At 48.4% G+C, this 20,170-nt stretch overlaps 2 protein-coding genes across 7 annotated transcripts in view; one reads left to right on the forward strand and one right to left on the reverse strand.

The window, feature by feature from the left end:
• The first annotated feature begins 1,877 nt into the window (after positions 1–1,877).
• Positions 1,878–10,395, forward strand: ARPC5L (actin related protein 2/3 complex subunit 5 like). Its single transcript, XM_012771876.3, has 4 exons — positions 1,878–2,155; positions 7,087–7,159; positions 8,062–8,238; positions 9,844–10,395. The coding sequence occupies exons 1-4, from the start codon at positions 2,007–2,009 to the stop codon at positions 9,904–9,906; spliced, it is 462 nt and encodes a 153-aa protein (XP_012627330.1). The 5' UTR covers positions 1,878–2,006; the 3' UTR covers positions 9,907–10,395.
• A 1,422-nt stretch (positions 10,396–11,817) lies between these two features.
• Positions 11,818–20,170, reverse strand: part of GOLGA1 (golgin A1) — a 64,905-nt gene continuing 56,552 nt past the window's right edge. For all 6 annotated transcript variants that reach the window (XM_012771879.3, XM_012771882.3, XM_076009032.1 and 3 more), the window contains 4 exons: positions 15,893–15,952; positions 15,123–15,293; positions 14,549–14,635; positions 11,818–14,041 (listed from right to left, as the gene is read on the reverse strand). In XM_012771879.3, coding sequence (XP_012627333.1) covers positions 13,961–14,041; positions 14,549–14,635; positions 15,123–15,293; positions 15,893–15,952 — 399 coding nt within the window. In that variant the 3' untranslated portion in view covers positions 11,818–13,960. The remainder of the gene's footprint in view (positions 14,042–14,548; positions 14,636–15,122; positions 15,294–15,892; positions 15,953–20,170) is intronic.

The following is a 20,170-nucleotide window of genomic DNA, read 5'->3' on the forward strand; positions in this document are numbered from 1 at the left end:
AATCCACCAGCAAATCCTGTGGGCTCTGCCTTCAAAATATACCCAACCTGTTCCCATCCCTCTTATTGGCACCTGCCTGGCTTGAGCTACCATTACATGTCCCCTGTATAGTTGGTGTCACCTTCTAAATCACCTACTTTGGCTCTCATTCCTAGATGTGTTCTCAATACAGCTGCTAGAGGGCCCCTTTTCAAAATTAAGTCAGAAGCCAGATCATGTCACTTCTCTGATTTCCAGGGCTGTCCCATCTGAGTTAAGACTGAATCCCTTCCTCAGCCTACAGAATCCTACACAATTCCCCAAACTCCCATCTCATCTCATCTTTCTTCTATTCCACTATGAACTTGCTGTTTCTGGAATGTACCAAGCCCAGCCTGTCTCTGAGCCTTTGCTTGGCTCCCTCCTTCCTTTTCTTCAAGTCCCTGTTCAGTGTTACCTCCTGTGGGACACTTCCTTTGACTGTTTTACCTAAGGTACCTCTGGGCACTGTGTGATTTTTCTTTCTTTCAGCACTCAGTCCTCCCTGACATAGTATAAAGTGGATTTTTAAATTGTCTCCCTGACTGAAATGGAAACACATGACCACGAGCTGGGACATTATTACATTCACCAGTTTGTTTGGGGGCTGTTTCCTTCCCTGTAAAATGGGCATTTCTGGTTGAAAGTTCCTTCTGACCAGGATGTTCTGGGGATACAGATTTCTGTGTTCTTGTGGCCTGCTTGGCTCACAGATATTTCTTCCCAGGTATGGAGCTGAAATGTAGTTGGGCTTTGCCTGTTTCCAGGACCCCTCTGACTTTTATTCAGCACCTGTTTCACACTATGTGAGTCTGTATCTTTAGCCTCCAAGATTAGGTTGCATCATAGTCTGGTGATATTTTCTTTGATGTGTAGACAGTTCAATGAGAAGTATTCAAAGCAATAAAACTGAGATACATTTCAAATACTGACTTTTATTAAAAAGAGGACTATTATATGAAAATGGCTGTCATACTATTATATGAAAAGGCTCATTTTACCCTAAGGCTAAGGCCAATTAACAGAATCCCTCAGGCAACAATCCAGGCACCTAATCCTGGCACCCAAGAGTCGTCCTTGACTGCCCCAACACCCTCTCCCTCCATCTCAGATTTTGAGAATTCTGTTTCCTACCAAGAAATGTCTCTCCAGCCAGGCCTGACTTCTCAGTCCCCAGTACCTCACCCTTCCTGCAAGGATAGTGGCCACGAAGCCATCTCCCTCTCCTGGCCCCCCATCCGCCAGACCAAGGTGACTGCCACACACGCGGGACCGCCGCACCGTCAAGTCAAAACGTCTTCAGCGTCTTATCAGCCCCGTCTCCCACTAGTTTAACAATACCGTCACTTCTATGTGCGAGGCAGAGGCAACCTCCTCTGGCTCAGTGTGATGGCATTTCAGGGCCCCAAGACTTAGCATCTCCCCGTCACTTCTCGGGGCATAAGAGCTCCTACTCATCCCTCACGCATCAGCTGGAAGGTTTCTTCTCCAAGAAGCCTGACTACCACTTGGGAAGCAGAGCCGGGCGCCTTCTCCTGGGGGCCTGGTGCTCCCCAAGTCTGGACAGTGGTCACCCCTTGAGTCGGGCCTGTGCCCGCACCAGCCCCTCCTGGGGATCCTCGGAGGAAGAGAAGAAGCCGGAGAACCAGCGCGGTTACGGCGTACACAACGTTGGGCTTGCGCGGGCACGAGGCGCTCACTCCCCAGAGGGAAGGCTGAGGCTCCACAAAGACCGGAGCACGGCGTGGACTGCGGCGGAAACCACCTTGCCCGCTCTCAGGCGCGCCCTTCCACTGGGCCCACCTCGCCCTGACGGAATTCCGGTTCCGGCGTGGCCCGGAAGTGGGCGGGTAGCGCCTGCGCGCGGAGGAGGTGGAGGAGGTGCCGGGCGGCCGCTTCCCGCCCCCGAGCCGGAGCCGGTGCGGAGCGGAGCGGAGCTGAGGTCGGGCACAGAGCGGAGCCGGCTGAGTGGGCGCCGAGCTCCCGCCATGGCCCGGAACACGCTGTCCTCGCGCTTTCGCCGGGTGGACATCGACGAGTTTGACGAGAACAAATTCGTGGACGAGCAGGAGGAGGCGGCGGCGGCGGCGGGAGAGCCAGGCCCGGACCCTAGCGAAGTGGACGGGCTCCTGCGACAATATCCTTCCCGGTAGCGGCGGCCCGGCCTTCTCGCTCCCTTTGGCCCGGGATCCCCTTTGGCCTAGACTTCCCACTTTCCTCATCCCCGGCTTGGGCCCCTCACGCCCGGCCTCCCCACTGCCCTCAGTCCCGGCCCCTTCAGGTCAGCCTCCCAGCTCCTTTCCAATCTAGCTCCCCTCGGGCCATGTTCCCCTCATCCGTGGTCTCCACAGTTCTCCCATCCCCGGCGCCTTCCTCCTCAGCAGTGCAGCCCCCGGACCTTGGTGGACGGGCTCCCTCGGTGGCCCCAGGAGCACGCCAGACGTGGCTCAGGCCCCGCAGGCCCCTCACCCTTCCGCACGGCTCTCCTCTCCCTCCGCCCTCACCTTGCTGCCTCATCCTCTCAGACTTTCCTTTCCTTCGGCGCCCATCACTCCATCCCTCCCTTGTAGGAAATAGGGCCATTCACCGAGCTGGGTCGTCGGGAGGGGCCGGAGTGAGCCATCTCTTAGGCACCTAGGGACACAGTCCTTCGTCTGCCCTACTGGCCTTCTTGGGCCCGATTGCTACACAGCTTAAAAATGGATGGGTGGATGGCTGCGGGGAAGAAAGGACCAAGGGCAGAATGAAGGCTGCAGCCTCAGTTCAGCCCTGAGGTCTGAGGTTGTGTCCCTCCTACTCTAGGGTCAGTCTGACCCTTCAGCTTAATGCCACCTGTTCTCACGTATTCTCACTTTCCTCTGAACACCTTTGGACCTTGGTGGTCTCAGCCACGCTCAACAAGTGAGTTTTGGCTCCCCCCAGTAGCTTTCTTGTGCAGGAAGTAGTGGAAAAAACTAGTAGTTTAGAGCTAAGAAAAACCAGACACCGTAAAGCAAAGTGTAAAAGTAGAGCCCCCAAACTGGAAATGACTGTTCTTGTGGCCACAGAAAACAAGTGCTTAGAAAAGGAAATTAAAAATAGAGGTGATTGTCACAGCCTGCTTGGTCTCTTAGTAGTTGGAGCACAGGAAACTGACTTATTCTCACAGGAAGGATTTTTTATTCAAATGGTGTTACAGGAAGTGTATTCCCCTCCCCCTGTGCTTGCCAGGGCAGGGTTGGAGGCTCATACTTTGTATAACTCAGTTTCTCAGTGTTTAATCAGTTGACTCAACTTGGGAAGTCAGGCCCATTGCTTTTGGGAGGAGTCCTGCAGTGCTCCTCCAATGGGCCTTTAAAACAAAAACCTTCAGACTTTGTTTGAACAGGAATGTGTTTTCAAAGGTGGAGATTCAAACTTGTATTTCCTGCCCCATCAGGATCACCTCACTTATTCTGTTAAAATGGGGTCATGGGAAGGGCCCCCAGAAGGGAAGGTTGGTTTTGTAGTGTTCTGTAGTCTGGTGCAGGGCCTGGCTCATGGCAGTCAGAGCTGAAAGGGCTCCAAGGTCAAGCCTTTGCTCCAGGACCCTCATTCCACAGATGAGGAGACCAAAGCCTGGTCAGTGGCTGCCTTCGTCTTGTTGCTGCAGGGACTTGTTGAAGGTTGTATTTTGATACACCCCTGCCTAGTGATAGTTTTCTTGAGGTCACTTAGAAGCCTGGGTTTAGCACATCTAGCGGCTGGTAGTTTCTCTACTAATGGCAGGTGTCAGAAACTTTTTTTTTTTTTTTTTTTGGAGAGAGTCTTGCGCTGTCATCCTGGGTTGGGTGCAGTGGTGTCACCATAGCACACAGCAACCTCAAACTCTTGAGTTCAAGCCATCCTCCTGCCACAGCCTCCCAAGTAGCTGGGACTACAGGCATACCACCACCACGCCCAGCCAACTTTTTCTGTTTTTAGAAGAGCCAGGGTCTCGCTTTTGCTCAGGCTGGTCTCCAACTCCCAACCTCAAGCAACCTTTCCACCTTGGCCTTCCAGAGTGGTAGGATTACAGGTGTGAGCCACCATGCCCAGCCACCTTTTTCTGTTTTTAGTAGAGATGGGGTCTTGCTCTTGCTTAGGCTGGTTTTGAACTCCTGAGCTCAAGCGATCCTCCCACCTCAGCTGATAGGATTACAGGCATGGGCCGTTGCTCCTGGCCTGTGTCAGAAATTTTGTTACCATGGAGACTGTGCCTTTTGGGATTGAGATTAGCAGATGAGAACTGAAATCCTGGCAAATGTGGGGCCCAGGTAGGGAAGAAACTAATATTTATTGAGTCCCTATCATGTGTCAAGAAATGGACTTGCAAAAACAAGAAAAGAAATGGACTTATATTAGATCACTGAACTTCAACTATAGAACGTCTAGGAGTCTGAGGAGAGGGGAGCAGGGGGAGGGATTGATAAGACTGGGGTGGGGGAGGGGAGGTAGTGAGGGAGCATGTCCTAGGGCCACACAGGGAAGTATGTCACGGTGTGAGATCACACAGATGAAGTAGAAGGAACATGGGCTGTGCATCCACACACACCCAGCTCTATCATGCTAAAGCTTTGTGACCTTTCGTAGGTCACATAACCCTCTCAACTTTGGCATCCTCCTCTGTTAAATGGAAGACAGCCATTCTGGCCTCTAGGTTCCCTGGGAGTATCATGGGACAACATGAACATCACACAGCAAGTGTACCAGACATGCAGCTTGGGTCTGCAGGTGGAGCAGTAGCAGGGGATTGTAGAAAGAGGTTGGGTTTGAAAGCCAGCCAGATAGCGTAGCTTTGTGACTTTGGTCAGGTAATTTCCCTTCTCTGAGCCTCAATTTCATTACCTTAAAAATTGGAATAATGGGCCGGGCGCGGTGGCTCACGCCTGTAATCCTAGCTCTTGGGAGGCCGAGGCGGGCGGATTGCTCAAGGTCAGGAGTTCAAAACCAGCCTGAGCAAGAGCGAGACCCCGTCTCTACTATAAATAGAAAAGAAATTAATTGGCCAACTAATACATATATATAAAAAATTAGCCGGGCATGGTGGCGCATGCCTGTAGTCCCAGCTACTCGGGAGGCTGAGGCAGAAGGATCGCTCGAGCCCAGGAGTTTGAGGTTGCTGTGAGCTAGGCTGATGCCACGGCACTCACTCTAGCCTGGACAACAAAGCGAGACTCTGTCTCAAAAAAAAAAAAAAAAAAAAATTGGAATAATGATTCTTGTCGCAAAGTGTTTTTTTAGAATGAGATGACTTGTGAATGCACCTGGCACAGGATCTTGAGAACTTGTGACAATTTTAAAGTATTAGTTCCTTTTCTTCCTCAGTGAAGCAGCTTCTAGTCCTCTGGATCAGGAATATGTCTAGGGCATTGATTTTGAGTGATTTTGCACCCCCCACCCCAAGGAAATTTGGCAATGTTGGAGACACTGTGATTGTTACAACTTGTGAGTGCTACTGGAATCTAGTGGGCAAAGGCCAGGGATGCTGGTAAGCCTCCTACAATACACAGGAAAGTTCCCACATCTAAGAATTATTGGTGTAAAATGTCAGTAGTGCCATGATTGAGAAAGATCTAGAGGAGGCCAAGGGGTTCCCCCAATCACCACAGCCTGTTCTTTGAAAGGGCCTAAAGCCAGCAGAGTGCGGAGGCCAGCTTCATAAATGATATGTGATTGTAAGGACGCACTCCCTGCTCTCTAGATCTCCCCAGCTGCTGAAAGCACTTACCCATCAATGGCCACAGTGATTGCTGGACAAACTGGTGGTACAGAGAGTTAACTCTAAAGCAGTGACTTTTTACTCCCATGGACTAGTTATATTATTCTTGCCTTTCCCTGTCCATCTTCTGAATGATTTACCTGTCACTTCTACTTGTCACTTGTTTAAGTGAAGAGAAAGCTAGCTTACATTTCCTGTTCAGTCTCTGGGACCTTGCTTATTGTTTTAGGGACACCAAATTAGAAAAGAGGAGGTAGAGGTTATCATTGGCTGGTATCAGATTGGCCCTTGTTTAGCTGAGGAAAAGGAATTCCAAAGCTGGAAGATAAAGGGGGTGGGCTGCCTCTCAAACGAGGGAGGTGGATCAGAGCCAAGCAGGGAGCTGGGGAGCCAGGGCAGGGAGCCGCTTGCCTGGTGGCGCAGACCCAGCTCACTCAAGATGGAGCCCACACTGGCAAGCAGGAGACTCAGCTTTGCTCTGGAGGTCCCGTCTGTTCACATGTGGGTATCACTGCATGAACAAGAGTAGAGACCTGATTGGGCAGAAGGCTTCCTTGTTCTATTTTTGAAGCTTTTTGGCTGAAGCCAATGTTTCACATGAGGAAATGAAAGTTGGCTGATGTAATTCAGTTGAAAATAGGTGTCACCTTTGGGGACCTAACCCAGATTGTGCTGGGTATTCAGAACTCAGCAAAGAATGTGGTGTCAGGATTGTAACTATGGTTTGTTACATAGTTACACACTATCAGATGGGCTGAGATTGACTCATTTTGTTGGCAAAAGGTTCTTTTAGACTAATAAATCCCCCTTCTGGAAGCAGTTGGGACCTCATTGACCTGGGTGGGTCTTGGAATATAGTTTTAGCACATCTTAATTTCTTTAATAGTTGAACTGATAGAAAGTATTGGATGAAGAGTTAGGAAACCTCTGTTTGTACCTTCATTTTTTCCTTTTTTAGAGTGAGAAGATGAGAATGACCTCCAGTTCCCATGCATGTTGCTGTGAGGATCTAGTAGGGCAGAGACAGTGCCTAGCACCAAGCAGGTGCAAGTGAGCTCAATCAAATTTCACTGCAAGTTACCCCTCCAGTGCAGCTGCTTTGAGGGGCAAGGTGTAGGGGGAAGCAGGAGGGGTTGGTAGTGTTGGTAGAGGTGCCCTCCACCCTTCCTGTGGCTCAGGAAAGCTACAGACAATAAACAGGCAATGCCCCCTAGAAGCTGGAGGTGAAAGGTGGGTGGTATGGGTAAGATCCGATTTGAGTCTGCTCTCCTGAGCTGTTTTTAAAGATAATCCATTGATGAGAAGGTGGCCATGCTTTCGCCTAGCCTTCCTTAACTCGTGGTGTGCACAGGGGACATGCTTCGGGCATTTCATGCAGCCTTGCGGAACTCTCCCGTCAACACCAAGAATCAAGCTGTGAAGGTAAACAGGGTCGTGCTGCAGGTCTGCTGGGTGGTGTTGGGATGGGGGCTGTGGCTGTTTGTCCAGCTGGAGCGTTAGTGTTTCCGTCTCTGCATCAGTGGGAGTGAGTTGGCACTGGGCAGTGCTTCCATTGGAAGTCTCCTGGCACTCCCCAGATGTTAAAGCTTCTCTGACATCAAAGCTTTCTGTGTTTATAGTAAAAGCTCCCCAAAGAAACATTCACTTCTCCCTGGGGCCTCCTGGGGTGAGAAGTCAGCCCAGCCCTTGCTGATTAGCAAAACAGATAAATTAGCTTGCCATAAGAGACCTATCAGTGGTTATGCTTTTACAGGCTATTGAATAGGCTTTATCTGCATAAGGATTTTAAGTGCCTTTAAGATTTCCTGCCTTTTAAAAACCAAATGAAAACATACCCCTTACTGGATCAGTTAGGCTGTCTAAAATTTGGTCCAAGGAAAGGGGTCTCCCTGCAGCTAGGAAGCTATGTGGCATCTTGTGACAGCATCTTGATGTAACTGAAGGCTACACCTTTACAGATGTGGAGGGGAATGGCTTCTATTCCAAGGTATGAACACAGAGAAGCTGCAGCCACGCAAACCTGTTTTTATTTTATTTTTTTTAAACAGACCTTCACTACTGTGATCCTGTGGACTCTAAGGCCTTGTTGGTGTCATCCTAAATAGTGATGCTTGTCCACAGTAAATTATTCCCCCTAAAATAAGTGGAATAACTTATTGGCATAATTAAGGGATACTTTGAAATTTAAAGTATAGTTTTAGCCCACTTATTTTGCCCATTCTAGACGAATTAGATATTGGGCAGTGTTCCTGATGAGTTCTGATCACTCGCTTTGGTGTTCTGGTGCCCACTGTGGCCTAACTCCCTTTCTCTTTCCTCTGTAGGAGCGAGCCCAGGGTGTGGTGCTGAAAGTGCTCACAAACTTCAAGAGTAGTGAAATTGAGCAGGCTGTGCAGTCACTGGACAGAAATGGCGTTGACTTGTTAATGAAGTACATTTATAAAGGGTTTGAGAAGCCCACAGAAAATAGCAGCGCAGTGTTACTCCAGTGGCATGAAAAGGTATGTGAACACATTTCCCCTGCAGGCAGCCCAATGACTTATCCCAGGGTTCAAATCAGCAGGCCAGGCCGGGCACATTGGCTGACATGTGTAATCCTAGCACTTTGGGAGGGGGAGGCCAGGTGGGAGGATTGCTTGAGGCCAGGAGCTCTAAACCAGCCTGGGCAATGGCAAGACTCCATCTCTACAAAAAATTAAAAAAAAAAAATTAACTGGGTGTAGTGGCATGCACCTGTAATCCCAGCTACTAGGGAGGCTGAGGTAAGAGGATTGCCTGAGCCCAGTAGTAGGAGGACACAGTGAGCCTTCATGATGCTGCTGTGCTCCAGCCTGAACAACAGAGCAAGACCCTGTCTGTAAAAAAAAAAAAAAAAAACAATGCCAGATTTTCCAAAACAAATATAGGATGGTCTGATGGGCATATGAGATAAGGGGACAAGCCTAAACCTTGGACATCTGAGCGCTTACCTCTTCAAAGGAAGCACCTGGTAGGTCTCTAGTAATTGCAAGTTCCTTTTGCTTTTGAACTGCTGATTTATAGTGGGTAGGACAGGGTGCCCTTCGTGTACAGGACATGGGGGCAGGTGATGTGGCATGATAAGATAGACGCATGCATGGTAAGGTAGATGGGGAGTCCCAGGTAGGAGGGAGGTTGGAGGTTGCTGGTTGACTGGGGGCTTCATGATACTTTCTTTGCATTGGTGGAGGCAGCTCCTGGGGAGAGGGAGTTGGAGGGGTCTTAGAAATGCAGGCTGAGCCCTCCAGCCAGCTGTGAGGGCTTCCTGCCCTGGCCTCAGCCTTGCCCTGTCAAGAGGCAGTGGGCAGAAACCTTGAGTCACTTAATGTGGCCTTCATCCATGTGACATAGAAAAAGCTGTGTCTGCCCTTCATGGTATAAGAGCAAGCCCTGTTGTCAAGCCTGTGTGCCACTGTGGCCCCCTCCCACACATACCCCAGTGCTATAGTGAGCACACGCCCACCATTAAAGGAGACCAGGCTATTCCACACTGTCCTTCCCAAGAAGCTCAGTGTTGAGTTGTGAGAGGGGTTCCCTTCAGGGAGGTGGGGGTGGGGTGGGGTGGCCCCTTGAGGCAGTAGCTGCTGGGCTGTGGTTCTGTGGTTGTGGCCTTTGGTCTTGCTGGTGAGTGTGCTGTGCTTCCTGTCTCCCCTCTGCCAGGGCTTAGTAGGTGAGGGGTGCTCTGGTGCTCAGGGGAGCTGAGTAAGCCCTCTGCATGGTGTGGAGGCCAGGCCCTTTTGTCCCTTTAAGGAGACTTGGTGCCTGGTGCCAGCTGTGTCAGCAGGCAGCTCTCAGTGGGCTTGGGCACACCGCTGCCTAGGGTAGGCTGGAAACAAAAAAAGGAGCCTGTCAAAAGGGAACTTGAAGGGCTGCCATGTGTGCTTGATGACAGTGTTCTTAAGCCAGTTCTGCTGCCCAAGAGCTGGAGTTCTCCTTCCCTAGAACATGGTCTGTTGCAGGCATCTTCCTTGAGAGGGTCATGATGGGATCTAGGTCAAGGGGTGCCCAGTCCCATCTCCCTGGCAAGCCAGGCTCCCCCTTGGCCAGCCAGGTCTCATTTGACACGTTTCCTTTTCCTGCCCCCACAGGCCTTAGCAGTAGGAGGACTAGGCTCCATTATAAGAGTTCTTACAGCAAGAAAGACTGTTTAAAAAAAAAAAAAAAGACTCATGTTACCTTGAGAAGAACTTTGGATGCCCAGGCTGGTGAAGAAGGGACTGACAATGGACCGTCTTCCTAGGAACTCCCAACTAAACTATTTCAGGACATGTATCCGCTGAAATGTATTTTATTTTCAAGGTGGAGGGAGAAATTGTCTTACTGTTTTCTAAATCCTTTGCAGGCTCTGATAGTCTATGCCTTTGTCTACAAGTAATGCAGAACTGACATTTTGACTGTTTACCAGAATGGCTGGCCAGAGTCGGTCAGGTGTACCTGTGTGCACTGGGGGAGGGATGATTTGGGCAGGTGCAGATCCAAGGGCTGTGGTAAAAGGGAGAGCTTGTTTTTTTCTTTTTTGAAGTGGAAGAAAAACCCGAGAGTTTGTACAGACACCCCGTCTTCCCAGAGAAGGCGGACACTCTTGGGCTCATTGTAAAGTGCCTGCTGCATCAATAAAGCTCTTGGCTTATTAGTATATACATTGCGGTGTGTTTCATGTATGTAAGAAATGGTGACGAACGGGGTGGTAATGAATGAGAGTCCGACTGTTCCAGAGACTTGGTGTGGAGGAGGTAGATGTGCGTCCCTGTTTAGCCATCCCTGGGGAGCGAGCATGGCAATCTGTAGGCCTCTGCCGCAGCAGACGGGAGCCCTGGCCACAGTGCTGCTGGCTGCTACTGAGAGGCGTTTTGCTGAATAACTATTTATTGTTTCTTACTCCCTTGATTTGTATGTAATTTTGGAGCTTATTTAATAAAGTGGCAAACATTTTAATAATTGATTAAGGCTTTAAAAGTCTTCAGTTTGTGTGACTGCACATGGCTCTTTTGAGGGTGGACCTCAGGTGGGCCTGGTCACCATCTCCTGATGTGAGGTGGGCTGTGTTGCAGGAGTACTCTGCTGCATTGACAGGTTTTCTTTAAAGAAGTAAAAGCTAGAAATGGAGTAATCAGCCAAAAGATGTATAAAAGCAAAATATGGTTCCCTATTACCAGTAACAGTGAGCTACTTTGAAGGGCAAAAATGCTTTTCTTTCCTTTTCAGTGCATGTAACTGCAGCTTGCATTCTGTTAAAGGTAAGGACCCCATTCATAAGCCGGGTGTGGTGGCTCACACCTGTAATCCTGGGAGGATCGCTCAAGGTCAGGAGTTTGAAACCAGCCTGAGCAAGAGTAAGATCCCGTCTACTAAAAATAGAAAGAAATTAATTGGCCAACTAAAAATATATAGAAAAAAATTAGCTGGGCATGGTGGCTCAGGATGTAGTCCCAGCTACTCGGGAGGCTGAGGCAGAAGGATCGCTTGAGCCCAGGAGTTTGAGGTTGCTATGAGCTAGGCTGATGCCACGACACTCTAGCCCAGGCAACAGAGTGAGACTCTCAAAAAAAAAAAAAAAGGACCCCATTCATATTCCTGAAGCTCTTCCAGGTCATATGGGCCTTAGATATAGACATTGACCAAAGTGACACAATCCTCCATCCCCGATCCCTCTACAGAACCACTGTGATTCTTGGGAGGTAGGACTAGGCTATTGTTTTCATTAAATTACATACACTGAAACCCCATCTCTGCTGGGCATGGTGGCACATGCCTGTAGTCCCAGCTACTTAGGAGGCTGAGGCAGGAGGATCACCTGAGCCCAGGAGTTCGAGGTTAGAATGAGCTATGATTATGCCACTGCAATCCAGCCCAGGTAATAGAGCGCGACTCTATCCCCTCTGCTCCCAATATATATATTTATTCACCCAAACCCATTCTGGAGAGGTTCTTTTTGAAAGACAAATGTTCTCTAGCCCTTGAAGTATTAAATATAAGACATAATGTACTAGATACTAGATTTAACAAGTCAAAGAAATACTAACATATCAAACTATATCAAGTAAAACCCACTATATTGCATCTGGATTGAAGAGCTTTAATTAAAAAGTGTATTGCACCACAAATGAATTTTCTACAGCAGTTTTAGATAATATAATCCCTATTTACAACATTGAAGGAAAGGTAAAGACCCAATTGCTTATATAAAGGGCTATATATACTGTATCACAGAAAGTTTTATACAAGTAAAAGTGCATTAAATCACTTAGAATATTTACTCCACTCTTCCTCTTAAAGCTGAAGGAAATTCAACATGCAGGAGGAATCCTCCCTAAGCAAGTATGGACTTAGTAACAGCCCCACAGCTACACCTGAAACTGCCAGGGCAGTTGTGGGCAGGAGCTTGAGACCAGCTCAAGGGCTGGAGAAGCCATGGACGAGTCAGACCCAGCTCCATGGAAATGCAGCTGCCTCTGGCAAGCCTTGAGCTACCCAATCTTAGGGATTCTTTCCTGGAACAGTTGAAAAGGAGGAAATCCTACTTTGAAAAAAGCTACCTCCTTACTCATCAAAATTGCAGAACAGAAAGGACTCCTGTTTCATGTTCCCACTGGGTAAATGGAAAACAGCATTCTATACAAGGGACAGACATCTGCAATGAAGAGCCACGTGAGGAGGTAGGTAGGTCACTGCAGAATGGTTCGTTCAGGTGGCAGAGAGCCTGAGTTGGGACTAAGGTGATGCTGTCCTGACTTGATACTTCATGGGAATTCAATAGGGTAACTCTGCAAATATTTTTCTGTGAGATATATTTGATATTTTTTTTGACCCTAACCATAATTGAGAAAACATCACTGGATAATTTATAAATTTAAGAGCTCCACTTATTAATTCAGTTTTTTATTTAACCAGTGAATCCTTCATCTAACTATAAATACAGTTTCCCTTTAGATTTGTTATTGTGGCTTATCCAGAAGGAGCATCTTCCCTTTTCCTCAGTAATAATGAATATAAGTTTTTATCAGTTGCTTCCAGAGTCGTGTGCATGCCATCAAGTACTACAGCCAGCTGGGGGCTGTCTGGACATAATCCATGAATGTAGTGTCATCTTAAATATCTGGGGTTAGGGTGAGGGGGAGAGAGTGGCTCCACGCACCAGGCGGACTGCCTCCCATGTTTTGGTCAAGGCTGGGGGAAGGGACAGCTGCTGCTTCCGATGAATACAGCAGATTGTCCTTAAGTAGGAAAAATGTGGTTAGCACTTGTTCAGTGGTAGTACAACACAGAATCCAGAGCAAAGCCATGAAATGCCACCACTGCTTCAGAGAGATGCCACAGAAGGCTAGTGAAATTACAAAGGGACAGGAATTCCAATTTTAGAAATAATTTCCTCTTGATGCTCTGATTTTCCTTTAAGAACACCAGTTAATGGATTTTATAATACAGAAGACATGTTTATAATAGTGAAGAACTTTAGCTATAAAAAATAGTTTTAAAATGGTTTACTAGCAACCTATCCAAGACAAGTACATTCATTAAAAAGGCAATTGAGTGTATTTGGTACTATACTTAGGATCTTTTTATATATTTGCTAGTTTTCTTAAGTAAAGTGGAGATACTGTCAGAAAGTTGCATATTCTTCAATTAATCCACACTGGCCCTTAGAGATGTACACATCTAAAGTTTGAGGTGGTTTAAGAAAAAGGGTGAAATAATATTTTCTTGAGAGGAAGGGATAAAAAGCCTCTTCTAACTCATCTGAATTTTTAAAGCCACCCCCACTGAGTTGGCTGCTCCTGGCAGAAGCTGGTGGGGTGGCCTGCTGGGCACCATTTCAAAGGGCATCTCTACCTCCAGCGTCATCACTACATGATGACCCAGTTGCTGCTTCACAGATGCTGGTCGCTTCAGCTTAAGTGCTAACATTAAAAGAAGATTCAGGTGCAGATGGGGTGCTGGCCAAAGCTGGGATGTTAGCAGCACTGTGGAAATCTGGGTAGTGCCAGGACTCTCCTGTTTGGTGACCAGAATGACACAGGATCAGCTACCCCCTGAGGTTCATGTCAGCCTTCAGGGAAGTGGGCCTTAAGTCTTGTAAACAATGTTTAGACGCTTGTACAAAATACTGCAGTTACAGTGATTAAAAACCCACCCAGACTGGTGTGTCAGTGTTCTTTTCACAGAAAAAGTGTCAACCCATGGAGCTCCATCCTTGGGTAGTTCCCTCTAGGACCATGGTATCCGAGGGTTTGAGATAGATGGCCGGATGCTGCCCTTGGGAGCTGGTTTGGACCCAAACCACGACATCTGCATTTGAAACAGAAAAAGCTCCTGGGAACCTGAACCAACCCCTCCTGCCTCCCACACACCACCCTGCCTCTGGCTCTGGACAGAGCACTGAAGATGGTTCCAGCAGCCACTCTACAGGCCCATACCAAGCAGTGGAGGGAAATGAGAGGGAAAAAAAAAAAAAACAAAAACAAACGAGTTGATAAGAACCAGGTAGTGAAATTGTAAGTAATTTTCCTATTCTAGCATTTATGCAGATACTTTAGGAATTTTTTTTTTTTAAGTCTGGGTGCTAGGCCAGACCCAGGGCTATGGATAAAATGGTATCAATGAAAATGCTTTGAAAATGACAAGGCCTATTGGTCAAGTACAGCATGGACACTTGGGCACAGAGGACATCCTCACTAAATACTGCGTGGACCACACCCACCCAAAGCAGCTGCGCCAATGTGCAGCAGGGGCCGTCTGCATGCCCTGGGCTGTTCTGTTTGTTTGGAAGCCAGAGCAGCAACCGGAGAACCCTACCTTATATTCCAGGGTTTCTTTGAGCATGTTCTCTTCCTCTTGGGAAAAGTTCAGCAACACTGACACAGCTTTTATAAGATGAAAAGCCTGAAACAAAGTTAAGTTTTGCTGCCATGGGCCTTGGTGGGGGTGAGCGGGAGTGGGGCCAGGGAGCTGGGGCATTTCCTGTTTTCCTTGGTTAGCAAGGACCAGGTAGTAGGTAAGGTTCTGGCTGTCCAGAGGTTTGACAGCAACAGCAAGTTTTTTTTTCCTCCATCTTTTACCTCAGGGACTGGCAGGAACTGAGAGAACTTCCTAAGCATGCAGGGATGCTGGATAAGTTCAGTTTCCAGGCCTCTGGCCTCAGCATCCAAGTTGGGATTTAGCAGTGGAGCCCAGTCTCCCACCAGGAGCCAGTTCCCTCCATGGCGCCCCCCCACACCCTAATCAATCAGCAGCCTGATAGAGGGCGGCGATCATGTGTCCACATGGGTGGTCAAATGGGAATGTGGGTAAGGAAGAAAGAAGTGGGGGCCCTTCGGGACAGATTGCAGGGCGGAGCTCAATACCCAAAAGGCGCCTGTAAGCCCTTTACCTCAGATTCACGACAGGACATGAATTTTAGAACCACGTGCTTAAGGTACTCGAAGTTGATCTCTCGGGCATCAGTCAGGTCAGCGTTATTCGTGACGGAAGGGGCCATGTTTGGCATCTCAGGTCCAGGTTTGTCCCGGACTTCAAAAAGCTCATTATCGGGTCTGATTTTCTGAAAAACCAATGGGAAAGATGATTGACCCCTTCCAGAAACGTCTAAAAACCACATGAGATTCACCTGGCCCATGCTGTGATTACCATCGTGAGGCAAAAAGGACCCCACATGGGAAGGAAATGCCAAGAGTCTGAGGAAACTCGGCCCCTCCAGGTGGGGTTGACTGCTGAGAGGAGGGAGTGGGGTCACTTGGGGAAATTCGGATGTGTCTTTATCCATGTCAAGGACACACGTCCCATGGCCTGGAGCAGAGGTGCTGCTCTCATCCCACACTGGGCCAAGCACTCTGCCACACATGTTCTGTACAAATGTCACTGCACTGACTCTGCAGAGCAACCCCCTCTTTCAGCTGAGGACCCAGGCTCAGAGAAGGCAGGCACATGGCCATGGTCACAAAGCCACTTCTCAGAGGTGTGTTCAAGCTGGCAGGGCCACTGTCCCTCTAGCCAACATCTGACTTCCCAGGGACCCCTTGCAATCAAGGGTGGGGGAGCATTAGGCATCAAGGGACCCCATAAGGACAGAGAGTGAGGGATGGCACAGGGAGGAGAGGGGACAGGCTGAGAGCCTGGGCTGGCACACCACGTGGCACTCACCAGTTCCTTCTGCAGAGTCTTTTTGAGTTCCAGCATCCGCTGCTGCATCTGCTTTATAGTCTAAGGCAAACCCCCCAAAAGCCAATTGTGAGATGCACATTTCACTGTCTTTAAGGTATAAAGGAAACAGAACAGAAAGATAGCCCCTCACACCCCCTGTACACCTATGAGAGGTCTTTGCCCTGAGAAGTCCTCCTGAGACGTTTGTGCTCAGTTGTCACACCCATGTGACTACCACTTGTTGGGCTATCTTTCCAAGTCCCACAATGGCCACCAAGTGGTCACGGTCCCTCTGTGCAAGAGATGAATGCCCCAGTGCTGCCCAGAGACTTCCCATGGGCTTGGTTGTCCAGCCTGCTTCTGGCCACCTCCACAAACAGCTTGGCTGGAAATGGCTCTGGACAATCTGTTTTGTGCTTCTGAATTATATTTATGTGCTGCGATCCCCAGGTAGGATCCTCAGGCTACAGTTTGTGGTTCTCATTATCACTGTGGCTCTCTGAAATACCGTAGTTAGCAATGCGTATTTTGAGCAATGTAAAAGGTCATGATTTTTCTGTACAACCTACCAACACTGGGTTTAATATCCTTTACTTTTCTTTCTTTTTATACTTTTAAAACTTTCTTTCAATAATTGCACCTCAGATAAACCTCACTGCCTACAATACTGCCACTACGAAAAGCTATCCTTTATTTATTTTGATTTTGTTTTTTTTAGATGGGGCCTGTGTTGCCCAGGCTGGCCTCAAACTCCTGGGTTCAAGTGATCTTTCTGCTTTAGTCTCCTGAGTAGCTGAGACTACAGGTGTGTGCTACTGTGACCGGCTTATTTTCTTTTTTTTAAATTAGTGAATATAATTAATATTATGAGCCTTAAATGTAATTTATGACACATTCCATTTTTCATTAGAAATGCTGAACTATATTTTTCCAATTAAAAGCTTTTTATAATCAGCAATATGGGAAAAATTTTTATTATTCATTTATTTATGTATTCATTCATTCATTCACCAGTGTAACAGGGTCTTGGGGTGGGGACTGGCTTGGCTCCAGGAAAAAAATTTTTTTTTTTTTGTTTCTGTCACTGTTGTGGTACCAGGCACCATTTTTTTTATTAGCTTCTGAATCATCATCTGGATCCAGGAAAAAATTTTAAATAAAAAGTTCTCCAAAGTCTCATAGCTATATCATCAAAATAAGTTTTTCTTGTGTATTTCTAGTCCACATCACCATTCAGTAGTTAGAATTTTGAATACTCGATTTTCATTTATCAGAGGTTTCACAGCGTTCTACAGTCCTACTGATAACATTTACTGTGACAGGTATTCCAGGGGGTGCCCCTGTCTTACTTGTGGCTGGGTTTCCATTTTGAAAGAAAGCTGGAATAAGGACTCAGCTGTATTTCCTCAGGAGAGGTATCCCACTGTTTCTCTGGGGCAGTGAGATTACTGCATCAGAGGCCCATACAAGTGTTTCTAGCTCCTGTCCAGGCACGCACTTTAAATTACCTCCACCACAGGACTTCTATAAAATGGCACCCTGTGGTTTCCATCTTTATTTTCTTGGCTGACCATGAGGCTGGACATCGCCCCAAAAGTACATCTGCTATTTTATCTTATGTTGCTTGGTTTCCTGAGGGTTTTGCTCATTCATTAGTTCATTCAATAATTATTGATTGAGTCCCTACTATGTGCCAGACACTGTCCTAGGAGCTGGAGAAGCAGCAATAATCAAAAAAGAAAAAGTTCTGCCCTCAGGAGGGAACAGAATCAATAAAGACACAGCACATCAGAAGGTGGTAAGAGGCACAGAGAGAAGGGGTTCTGGTGGGGAGGTTGGTTAGGTGGGGCAGGGGAGGCCTCCCTGATAAAATGATACCATAAAGGAAGTCAGGGTCATTGGGGGAAGAACCTTCCAGACAGAAGGCTCAGCAAGTGTAAAGGCACTGAGGCGGGAGGGTGCATGGCATGTTCATAGACAGGCGAGGCCCACATGGCTGCAAGGGAGTGATGGGGACAGAAGGGTGAGGTGAAAGGGTAGTGATGGGGCCAGATCACACAGGCTTTGCAGGCTACGACAAGGACTCTGGCTTACATCAAGAGCTAGGAAGTCATCAGGGGACTGGGACAGAGGAGTGACAGACCAGTGAGAAGTCCAATGCCACCTCCTAGAGAAGAGCTGACGGTAACCTGCAGTGGGTGGCAGTGGTGAGAAGTGGTTGATTCTGGGTAGAGTTTGATGCTGGTGGAGAAAGAACCAAGGCAGGTGGGGACAACTCCAAGGTTTCTGCCATTTATGAGGTGGGAAGGTGGCCGTGGAAGCCAGTGAACGCAGCAAAGCTGAAGTGTGGTTTTGTTGGTTTTAAGTTTCAAATGGGCCGGGCACGGTGGGTCATGCCTGTAATCCTAGCGTGGCCGAGGCTGAGGTGGGCGGATTGCTTGAGATCAGGAGTTCGAAACTAGCCTGAGCAAGAGCGAGACCCCCGTCTCTACTATAAATAGAAAAAAATTAATTGGCCAACTAATATATAGAGAAAAGATTAGCCGGGCATGGTGGCGCATGCCTGTAGTCCCAGCTACTCGAGAGGCTGAGGCAGTAGGATTGCTTGAGCCCAGGAGATTGAGGTTGCTGTGAGCTAGGCTGAAGCCACGGCACTTACTCTAGCCTGGGCAACAAAGTGAGACTCTGTCTCAAAAAAAAAAAAAAAGTTTCAGATGACTCTTAGACATTCACATGGAGACACAGGGGACAGATTCATGAGACGGTCCATGGAGCCGTCTGGGCTGGGCACAGGGGTGCGGGTGAGACTGCTGAGGAGTGAGCACAATGCGGTCCGAGGGCTGGACCCTGCCGCCCACAGCCCCAGTGAGTGGGAAGGAGGCTGGCCCAGAGGAGGATGAGGAGGAAGAGGGGGAGGAGGAGGAAGCCACAGATAGGAGCTTCAAGAGGGAGAGACATCTGTCCAGCGCCGCCCACAGGCCAATCTGAAGGAAAATGAGGAACCAACTTCTGGATTTAGCACCGTGGATGTCACTGAGAGCCCGATGAGAGCTTTCTTTGGTGGGGGTGGGGAAGTCCAATGGATGGGGTTGAGAGAGACGAGGAGGGGTGGAAATGGAGACGACAGATATAGAAAGTTTCAACATGAGAGTGTGGGAGGAGGGCAGAGAAACACCACAGGAGCTGGAGGAGGATGAGAGCTAAGTGCTTTTATTAGATGGGCTCATGGCGGTTATGCTTGCAAGTGGACTGAAGGACTCCAAGAAAAAACAGTGACGCAGGGAATAAGGGGGAAGTGGCCGGAGCTCCTTCGAGGGTGGGAGGAGTGGGACAGAAGGACAGAGGGTGGGCGGGCAGTTGGCCAATATCACAGGAAGGCTTGGCAACGGGGGCTGTGGAAAGTCTCTTCTCCGTGAAGTAGGATGTTAGTGGGAGAGCGAGGGTGGGAGAGGCAGGATTGAAGCTGAAAGAAGAGAAGGGAGATATGAAGTAGAGCTCGAGAGCAGCGGAGCATCACAGCCTACAGAATGAGGCAGGACTGCAGGAAACATGCCAGTGTGACTGTGCATCCTCCCGACAGGCATGGGGCAGGGACGAGTTGGGTTTAACCAGAGCTGGGGCTTGGCCAGGGCAGTCTGAAGAGAGGGAGAGAGGCTAGAGAACTGAGGGTGCCAGTAAGGCAGGGTTATCACGACACGGTGTGGACACCAAGCTGAATGGGGAGGCAGGAAGGCTCTACGGCCAGAGAGGCCAGAGGCTCAACAGACACGGTCCTGGTGGGGCAGACATGAAATCACAAATGGGCAAATGGAGACTTTAGTGTTCAGGAATGTGAGCTGAGGTGGTAAAACAAGACAGAAAGCAAGGCAGTCCCTCCATAAGGTCAGGATGCAGTGAGTGATGGGAGCTGAGTGGGGCCTGAGCCGGGCTGGCTGCCGGGATGCCGGCAAGGACCCGAGGTCTGTCCAGGCTGGTTCCGTGTGTGTTTGCTTTTTGTTAATTCATTGAGCCACACATTTGTTTTATACGCTTTTCTGTGTGTATTTTATATTTCACACTGAGAGATTAAATGAGAGAGAGAGAGAAAGAGAGAGAATGAACACCCTTTCCCTTTGTTAAAGATCTAAAAAAAAAAAAATACACACATGCAATTTGGGGGCAGAATTTCAGGCCAGAGCAATAACCAGCCAGCAGGCTAAGCTTCATAGAACACTTTAAAAACCAGAATCAAGGGCCAGGCATGGTGGCGCACACCTGTAATCGCAGCACTTTGAGAGG

Source organism: Microcebus murinus, chromosome 12, assembly GCF_040939455.1.
Source record: "Microcebus murinus isolate Inina chromosome 12, M.murinus_Inina_mat1.0, whole genome shotgun sequence".
NCBI lineage: Eukaryota > Metazoa > Chordata > Mammalia > Primates > Cheirogaleidae > Microcebus > Microcebus murinus.

What these genes read in the sequence shown, in the direction of transcription:
- ARPC5L (XM_012771876.3), top strand. Translation starts at nt 2,007, where the DNA reads ATGGCCCGGAACACGCTGTCCTCGCGCTTTCGCCGGGTGGACATCGAC. An exon ending in GTGGACGGGCTCCTGCGACA is followed by an intron (nt 2,156 to 7,086) that starts ATATCCTTCCCG and finishes CGTGGTGTGCAC; the next exon opens with AGGGGACATGCTTCGGGCAT. An exon ending in CCAAGAATCAAGCTGTGAAG is followed by an intron (nt 7,160 to 8,061) that starts GTAAACAGGGTC and finishes TTTCCTCTGTAG; the next exon opens with GAGCGAGCCCAGGGTGTGGT.